Genomic DNA, 9902 nt, shown 5'->3' on the forward strand with positions numbered 1-9902 from the left:
TGCAAAGGGGCAGCAAAACAAATAGCTGAGAGGAGAGGTCAGAACAGAAGTACTAGTGACATGGTAGAGTCATAGTAGTAGTCGTAACCTTTTGGGAGTGAATGGTTTTGAAGTATAGTATATAAAATGCTTCTGAAGGCTTTTACTTTCTCCTTTCTTAGTTCCACTCTTCAGAGAGCAAGACATCTGGGGCCCTTGGTTGTTTTCTTGCAGATGCTTTATTGCCCAACCTGTAACATCTTTAGTGCAAGCAACTAAGTTCAGAGAGCAACCAGGAGTCCAACTCTGAGCTACAATATTCTTTACAGTTGGTACTGGGACATCTGAATTAGTGCTACAGTCCTAATAAAACTATATTTTCTTCATCTCTGCAATGACCAAGAACCGTGCACTTTATATTAGTCCATTCAAGATGACTCCAGTCATACATCTTGCAAGTGATAATGATAAACAGTAGAAATTGGGAATGAGTCATAACAACACTTGCACAGCTCACATTGTTCTTCCTGGCATTCTTTGTGCACAAAATGGCTGTGTACCTTTTTATGAATACTTAGCTTTGGTATGCAGATCTGGCGCATCCATATCTATCCTCCTTTTCCCTCAACTATAGAAAGGTACTATGAAGTGCTGCAGATGGTTAACTCTCAGGTCCAAGTATCTGCAGTCTATGAATGGTAATTAAAAAAGAGAAGGATTTGGAAATGGTTGGAAAACATTAAATGTTTAATGTTTCACTGGCCCACCAATAATGTGTGAATCTGTGTCAGCAAGTTTTTGTTTAAGCAATCCAATCAAGGCTGTTCAGGGTTGATTTACTGACATGGTGAAAGACAGGAGAGTGCATGTAAACACCTGCCCTGGGGTGCCCACCTGTTTGTCCTAAGGAAAGGCTATTCCAGAAAATGCAGTACTGCATATCTTGCTTGCTCAGTTTTCTCTTTTTAACTGTGAGGTGCTGATGACTTTAGCAGAGGGCACAGGGATGGCACTTCTAATTCTTGATAAAAGTATGCAAACATGTACGCCTGTGTCTATGTTGAAAAATATCTTGGCATGCAAAAATTGCTGTGATGCAAGTTACTTGGATAAAACACACCTGAAATTCTGCAGAAGGCAGTCATTGTTTTATTGTATTTAATTTTAGTCCCTATAAAATGTTGACAGAAGTCAAATAAAAAGTATCTTGTGCAGAGAAGGAATAATAAGTAGATCAAGATGGAAAAGGACATAATTTGATGGTTGAAGTATTGCAGCCTGAACATGACTAAAATGTTTAAGAAGAGAAACATCCTGGCAATGCTTACAAACTAATTCTGCTCTTCCTGGTCATTTTCATAGCACTTAGTTTTATTAACAACACATCAGAAATATCCAAATGAAATTAAAGTTGACCTAATTTTTTTATTTATCTTTAGAAAATGTTTTGCCTAATTTTTATTGTTTTAATAAAATAAATCCTAAAGCAAGCCCTTTCTCACTGAAATGCGGTCATGAGCTGTGGGGCTTCTTGTTTTATGTATGAAAACCAGGGAAGGAGTTAAACTCCCTATGTCTTCCTTTGGCAGCTCCAGATCAAGCATGCTGTGACTGAAGCTGAAATACAGCAGCTGAAAAGAAAGGTAAGAATCAAGGCTGTGAGGACAGCCATAAAATCCTTTGCTTCTCTTGGAGACTTGCCAAAATCCATTCTTGAGAATGTTTTCCAGAAAAGCTGCAAGAACTGGCTCTATGGATGTACCTTGTAATAGCTGGACTATTTTTAATAGTGCTGTGCAAAGCATTTGAAATGGGGTGGGCAGAAGAACAAATGAAGGACTTCTCTTTGAATTTTCAAAGCAGTGAACTGGGAGGACATGGGCATGATCTATATTTAGCTTTTGCTCACTGGGTATGGGAGTTTTTGTAAAGTTAAAATGGAATGACTCGGATGTAAGTATGTAAAATGCCACCATGACAATTGTTTGAATTCAGTACAATTCTTTCATGGATAATTTTATTGTCTTTGTTGTTTTGACTTTCCAACTGAACTGTTAGGATGCTACCAGTTGGGTAGCTGTCTTGTTATGCCTCCCTTCCTTGTTTCCCATGTCTACATCTTTTGTCAAAAGTTGGAGGGCATCTCCTACTTTATTGCTTGAACATTCCTTCTGGCCCATCAGAACTTTAATTGGAATATGTTACATGCTTTTTCCTTTGCCCTTACTATCTTTGAGATGAGCTATTCCACACACAAAAATAGTTTCTAAAATATAGTTACAATGGCAATAAATCAATGCATTTTTTTCTTTCCATAACAAGAGTTCTGTTGTGTAAGTTGCTAGCTGCCCAGTTATAACTTCCTTCACACTGTTTTAAGCTGTAAGGTTCTTAAGTCAGCTGGTTTGATATTAAAAAGAGCTGAAGCAAGAATAATCCAGCCTGCAACATACTGTCTACAGCTATTTCAAGTCATGCTTAGAGTACTAACTTTCCCCTTTCCAATTAACACCTATCCATTATCATCCATGTCTGAAAGAAAAGTTGCAACTTTTGTATGAGGTTGCTTATGAAGGAAAGTAAGCATAGCACAACATATTTCAACCTAATGTTTTTCAGGTTTTTTTAATTGCAATTTCTACAAACCCCTACCATTTGCCATGATGGCAGATGGACAGAATTTAGAAAAAAAGGAGAGTATCAGATTCTAATTCTATCCTGCTGTACATTACTATTGGTTGTAAATTTGTAAATTTATGCCACTCTGGATTATATTAACCTATCAAGATAATGTTTAGATTTCAGATACAGTTGCTGGCCTTGCAAACAATATGAATTTCTCAAGCTTTCATTCCAGTGTAAAGATATGCAGCTATGGGTGCTTATGAATAGTTGTTTGATATGTTCTTTGTTTTTGTTGGTTTTGTTTGTCTGGCCTTGATTTCATTAAGATAATTATTTGTTTAGTTGTTTATTTTATCCAACACTAAGTGAAATGCATGCAATGCAAGTGTAATTAACTTATCCATTAGCACATAACTATTTCCTCTAATATTCTCTATCTTCAGCTACAATCAATTGAACAGGAGAAAGCTCGTTGGCGCATTGAGAAAGCCCAGCTGGAACAGAGTGTAGAAGAAAACAAGGAGCGGATGGAGAAGCTGGAGGGATATTGGATGGAGGCTCAGAACTTGTGCCAGGCTGTGGATGAGCACTTAAAAGAGACCCAGGCCCAGTACCAGACTCTGGAAAGGAAATACAGCAAAGCTAAGCGACTTATTAAGGAGTATCAACAGAAGTAAGAACTGGAATGCCAAATCACTTCATAATTCTCAACCTCCATCTCTTCAGCTCATGTTTTATCATGCTTACAAAGCCATTTCCCAAAGCTAGAGTCCTTGGATTAGCATTATATCGTTCAGTGGGATTGGTAGGCACATGGAACAATTACTGAGAATAGGTAGCATGCCTGATCTAGCCATCTTATCAAAATAAACATAACTCCAATTGTTTTCTTAAAACATCTTTAGTAGTTGTAATATAATTTTTTTAAAAATCAAGCTGATAAAGGATGTGAGGCAGATAAAAGGTAAAGGTAAAGGTTCCCCTGCACATGCGTGCTAGTCGTTTCCAACTCTAGGGGCTGGTGCTCATCTCCATTTCAAAGCCGAAGAGCCAGCACTTGTCCGAGGACGTCTCCGTGGTCATGTGGCCGGCATGATGACGCCAAAGGCGCACGGAACGCTGTTACCTTCCCACCGGAGTGGTCCCTATTTTTCTACTTGCATTTTTACGTGCTTTCAAACTGCTAGGTTGGCAGAAGCTGGGACGAGTAACAGTTACAGTAACACTCAGTTACGCGGCACTCAGGATTCGACCCGCCAAACTGCCGACCTTTTGATCGACAAGCTCAGCGTCCTAACCCACTGAGCCACCACGACCCTCTAGTGAGGCAGATAGGAAAAGTAACTAAGCAAAATATTCCTTCCTTCCTTCCTTCCTTCCTTTCTTACTTACTTACTTACTTACTTACTTACTTACTTATATGTTATATATGAACCATTTCACAGTTTGGGGATTGGTAGTGAATGGCTTTTGACAAAATATGTGCATTGTAGGCAGAAACTATAGTCTGATTTATATAAGTGGGATGGAATTTGGAGATGAATGAAAAGGCTGGTCCATTTCAATAGGTATGAAGGAATTATATCTATCTATCTATCTATCTATCTATCTATCTATCTATCTATCTATCTATCTATCTATCATCTATCTATCTATCTATCTAATTTCTTGCAAATAGTACTTCAAGAGAGAAAAAGATATTACTGTTTTTTGCCCAATATATGAATTTTGAAACATGTTTCACTTATGGTAAAGATTTTTGACACAGAGAAAGCATTTAAAATGAAAGTGTCTGTTCTGTGGCGTATATTGAATATACCGATTAGATTTCTTTTAAAGTAGAACATTCTTCTAAGCTAGACGATTCCAGAATCAAACATACTTCCTTGAAATATTTGGGCGCAGTTTGCACAATTGTTGCTGAAGTTGCTACTAAATTGCCATTTTACTTAACAAAAGGGAAAATTATTATTTAAATAGAGACAAATATTTAATTAATTTAAAATTTAATTGTATACTAAATAAAATTTACTTTTTCCATTGGGCCTACTTACCTTTTTGTACATTCTTTCAGTTTAAAACATGTCATGCAAATGCAAATGTCATTTTTCTGCCTAAAAGAAGTTATGATCCTATGCTAGCATGATGCCTCCTTTTTCACCATTGGGTATTGTCTGCATTTCTGACGGGTTTTTAACCCCCACCTCCTTTCTCCACTTGCAGAGAAATTGAGTTCCTCAAAAAAGAGACAGCTCAGCGTCGCATCCAAGAGGAGTCTGAATTGTCTCACAAGGAGGAAGTTGACAAGCTGCAAGAGAAGGTGGGCATCAAGGACAGTGCTGTGGGCTTACTGTAAGCCCAAAAGGAAGGAGAAGAAAGAAAGAAAGAAAGAAAGAAAGAAAGAAAGAAAGAAAGAAAGAAAGAAAGAAAGAAAGAAAGAAAGAAAGAAAGAAAGAAAGAAAGAAAGGGATGGAGACGCATGAGAGAATGGCTGCTGTTGGAAGGACATAGCTGTAAATATGAGTACTTGTCAAAAGGTTGACAAATGGGGGGGAGGAAGAGGGGGACACGCCAACCTTTCTGAACTCCTTTATTGCTGGGCATGAATGTTTTGATCTTACAGGATTTCATCTGAAGCAGTCATTAGTTAACCATAGATCCTGCAGCTGGGAGGAGAGGGGAAGATCTTGAATCCTTCCAGCTGATTGATAATTGTATCTCATGCCCTTTTCACACAGAATCCTATATTTGCATAGTGGAAATCCTTTAACTGTATCTTTCTGAAGCTTCCACCAGAGAACATTTCCATCAGCTATTAAATCTATTGTTGTTCCCCAGGTCCTGCAATCTGAGAAACCTATCTGATTTTACCCCAGCCTATCAGATTCCATATAGATCTCTAGGATTCAATCTTAATTTAGGAATTGTCTCTTCTTCATATACATTTGCTCTGAGTGGGAATTACATACCAGGCCTCAGTGACTCTGCAACAGATCTTGGGGTCAAATCTATATATGATTTTCGTACTGGGCCATAGGGAAGCTGCCACATCTTGGTTCTTGCATCAGGCAGCATGACCATGTCAGGTTTGTCAGGGTGTTTTCATGCTTCTATATGTTAAATGTTGGTGCACATGCATGCACATTTGTGTGTGTGACTGGCTCTGAGTTTCTGTAATAGGAATGCCTGATATGGGATCAAAATCAAAGTCAAAACCTTTTTTGTGAGTATCTTGAAAACTCTAATGGCTATTTATTCACTAGCTCCCTCTGCAGTTTTACATAGTTTCATGCAACATTTTTATTCCTGTTCTGCCAGATGGAAAAATAACAGAATTGGGAAACATTTGCTATGATTATGGTGGCTGGACAAAGTAAGAGCATGACCTTGGGATAGGCCAGGCAAGAATACAAGCTGGTATATCCCAGAGAGAGCTTATGGTGCGCAAAATGATGATCTAGTCTGGAAGTGCACTTGTGTGAGGTAGTGATTGATTACAGAAATGATAGAAATGAGCTGCTTCAATCTAGATTGTAGATGATAGATCCTTTTTTTAGTTCCTGTTTTCTGCTGCGATATTCAGACTTAGGGCTTAGATAAATCATAGATTTATGAGCAGAGGACTAGTTATGCTCAGTTATGTTAGGTCTTTTGAAATCTCAACAGTCTAACCTTTATTTAACAAATTTAAGCATTACAGATCATTATTATGAAAAGCACAAGATTGCACTATAATTCCATTACTTTTTAAGGAGTTTAACCTTTATTCAAGCCACAAAGTCAAGGGTTTAGCTCTGTTTTGCCAGTGGATTGCTCCCATGATGTTCTCTTTTCTCCCAAGCAGTTCTTTCATCATCGTCATCATCATCATCGCTACATTGATTTCTCCTTGACCTGCTCCCGATGTATGTTGCTGATCAATGTTTTTTTCTTGCCTTCTCTGTTTTGGCACAACATCTAATTGTTCACAAGGTTTCTAAAACAAGTATCTTGATGGACAGTTCTGATGGAATTGGGCAGCTATAAATAAATAAAGGACACGATGGTAGAAGTTTTGGGACAAGTGTTAGTAAGGAAGGATAGCCAAAATTGAGTTTCTAAACATGTTGAATCTATTTACCCACTGCAGTAATGTTTCTAAGACAATAGCTTTGTGATTGTCAAGTCCAAAATTGAAAACAGAAGTGGGGTCTTTGTGATGTTGTCTTTCATTGGCATGCCAAAAATCAAGGATTATAGGCGTAGTCCAACATCTAGATATCCAGAGGTTCCCTACTATTTAAGCTTTAATTGAAATATTTGTTTATTCATTTATTCCAGAAGTAAGCAAACCATGGTTCATGAAATGTATGCATACCCTAAGCCCCATTTTTGAGGCTCTTCAGAGCTTTTCTCCAGGACTGTGATATTTGGCAGCAAGGTTGCATTTTTCCCTTTGTTAATTAGGAGTATCTTTAAACCAGATTCTGTATTTTTTTAAAAAAAGGACCTCTTTCTTTCTAAGATGAGAAAAAAAAATATTTTTTTTTTCAACTCTAACTTAGGGAGCCCATTGCCTATAAAGGTACCGCCATTTTTTTATCAATTGAAGTTTTTCATATTCTTCAGAGTAGTCTTACTGCATTGTAGTAATCTAAATACAATATAATTGAAGCACTGGTAAATGTTGCCAAATTACAACAATTATACCAATTCAGGAAAGTTTGTTTCTAATGCCAAAAGCATAGTTGTGTAAATGTGTTCATTGTCATCTTTACTGCCTAAAGATCTACAGTTACCACTGAATCAGCTAGATGGCCAAGCCACAGATCTTTTGTGGATGTGGATATACAGCCACTTCTTTTAATAGATAGAATTCCTGTCCCCAAGTGTGGCCCCCATATCCAAGTAATCCATTATTATTGTCAAGGATTTACATACATTCGCTCGCATATAACAGTGAATGACCTGAAAGCATAATTGCACTATTATGGGAGGTAAGTCTATTTTTATTTTATTTTAGTAGGGGCTCATTTATTCTCTTTCTATTGTTGAATAAGAAACAGAGTCATCTGGAAATATCTATGTCATGTGTATAATGTACAGTCCTGCAGTTTTTTCTAATTCATGCCTTCAACCTCAGTCAGCATGTTTAGTAATGAGGAGTACTGGGAAGGTAATTCAACAAACTATAAAGAACTTGATGTATAGCAGTGCAACAGGGAATGAAAATAATATGAAAAGAGATTACAGACCTAAGCCATTTGAAATCTGCAGTAAACGAGGTCTCCTAATTTATATTTATATACATTTTATCATTATCCTTACTGTCCTTCATTGTCCTTAATTATTTTTTCTCACCATCTTTTCTTTAGCCATTTCCTATTGTTATCTGTGACTCTGAGCCAGCCAGACTATTGGTGTCTCCAGCCACATTATCTGCATTTCTTTCCTAAGTCCTCCTACCTCTTCCCCATCCCAAACACTCCTTACTCTGCCTGGAGAATTTCTCTTTATCCCTTTCTGTTGTGTGTTTTTCAGATCTCTGAACTGGAGGCGAAGCTGCAGACTTTGAAAAATTCCAACACGACTTAAAAAAAGAGTGAGAGAGCAGAAAAACATATAAACCAACAGAGAAATTAATTCATCTTATTATTAACTATTATTACTATTATTCGCAAGGGACATCTTTAGAATTTTCTTCCACCCATGCCCAGTCTTTATTCTTCCTCATCCTATGCCTCGTTCCCTTTATTTTACTGCAGGGAAAGTACTATAAAGCCCAACATGTCAGAAGAACTACTACAACAAAAGTAGTAAATGATCTTGCCGTCTGTTGAGTATGAGGCTGTGAAAGACCAGGTGGGGTGGTGAAATTCTAGATGGACTGCAGAGACACAACCCTCCTCTTGATGGTGATGAATCATTGTCAGTTTCTATGTCCGGTGTGCGTCTTGTGTCAACTGGAGAAACAGACCATGAAGGGCGGGGAGGTGGGCATTGTGTCCAGTGATTTGTGTCTTCTGTCCCATCTGCCTGATGAGAATCTTTATGGATTGGGACTGATGCCCAATGTCTATACATTGACTTGTTGGCTCTTCAGTTTTGCAGGCAACAAACTAGAACATAGAAAAACTCTGATGGTGACAAATAAGACCAGCGGTTTTCATTTTGCTTCCTGAATCTTAATCTTTCGACATGGTTGGGGTGGAGGGTGGGACCCTTGTCTAGCTTTGAGATGGAAAGATTTTTAATTTTCCATCGTTTGGACAACTTGGAATCCATTGTTCTCTTATGTTTTGTGGGTGGGAACTATATCAGTTTTCTAACGAGTGAGCCAACATTCGTTGGCCATCTGTGGGAATCCCTGCTGGCATCTGAAAAAACATCACGATTGACTTTTACATCAGGGAAGAATTATCAGCCAGTTTTTCTTTTCCTCATTACATTTTATTCATATTTTGGAAGATTCCTGGGAATCTACATTCTGGAGACTAACAAACTGGACTCTCCCAAAGGACTTGAGGGTTCAGGCTTAATTGCTAAGAGCAAATATATCAAGGCAGCTGTAGCCAGGAAATGAAGCCAGAAACTTTAGGAAAACGTGGAACTGCCATTCTCTATTTGCATCTCCAAAAGCCACCAGTTTGTGTTGGATCCATCTCACCACTGTCAGCATCAGGGTTTGCTGGGGAAATTGGAATCTGGAACTAATTAGGAGCAAAACGTGAAAACAAAGCCCTGGTGGTCAAAAGCAAACTGTACAATGAATCTTGTCTTTTTAATTTAATGGTAAGGGTTATTGCCTTTTGTTTTCATTCATAACATCATTCCCAGGTCTGCACAGATCCATTTAGTGCTGGGATTTAGAGTTCCCCTCTCTTGTTGGCATACTGTACTCCCTGGCAGTGACACAATGTCATGTGTTGCACATGTTACCCTGTCAGTATCTTAACTCCAACACATTTCTTTTCTGAAGAAACGATTAGTGTAGACAGTAACCACAGAAAGGTCTGAAATGCTATAACACTTTAGCTACCTGGGAGATCTTATGCCACAGACGTTTTGAGCTACATCAGATGCTGGTGGTGGTTTACAAAAGGTGTCCAAGGTGCAACAGGACTTCGACATTTTTTGCCTCCTACCCAGTTCCCTCTATATAATGAAGCAAAGCGGAATGCTATAGTTGTTATTCCATGTTCCTGCATGCTTATGAGTCATGAGCTAGGAAGCAATATTCCCAAAAGCTATTCATTCAGAATCAAAATATTACACCACAGAAAAGAGCATTTCCGTGGAATAGCAAGTCCTAACAAGCG

The 9902-nt window shown here is 38.1% G+C and overlaps 1 protein-coding gene across 1 annotated transcript in view; it reads left to right on the forward strand.

Moving 5' to 3' along the window:
• The window catches only part of PPP1R9B (protein phosphatase 1 regulatory subunit 9B), a 95307-nt gene extending 86568 nt beyond the window's left edge, over positions 1–8739 (forward strand). Inside the window, exons 7-10 of the mRNA XM_083376924.1 lie at positions 1569–1622; positions 3048–3277; positions 4828–4924; positions 8125–8739. Coding sequence (XP_083233050.1) covers positions 1569–1622; positions 3048–3277; positions 4828–4924; positions 8125–8178 — 435 coding nt within the window. The 3' untranslated portion in view covers positions 8179–8739. The remainder of the gene's footprint in view (positions 1–1568; positions 1623–3047; positions 3278–4827; positions 4925–8124) is intronic.
• Positions 8740–9902: the final 1163 nt, after the last annotated feature.

Source organism: Vipera ursinii (assembly GCF_947247035.1).
Source record: "Vipera ursinii genome assembly, chromosome: Z".
NCBI lineage: Eukaryota > Metazoa > Chordata > Lepidosauria > Squamata > Viperidae > Vipera > Vipera ursinii.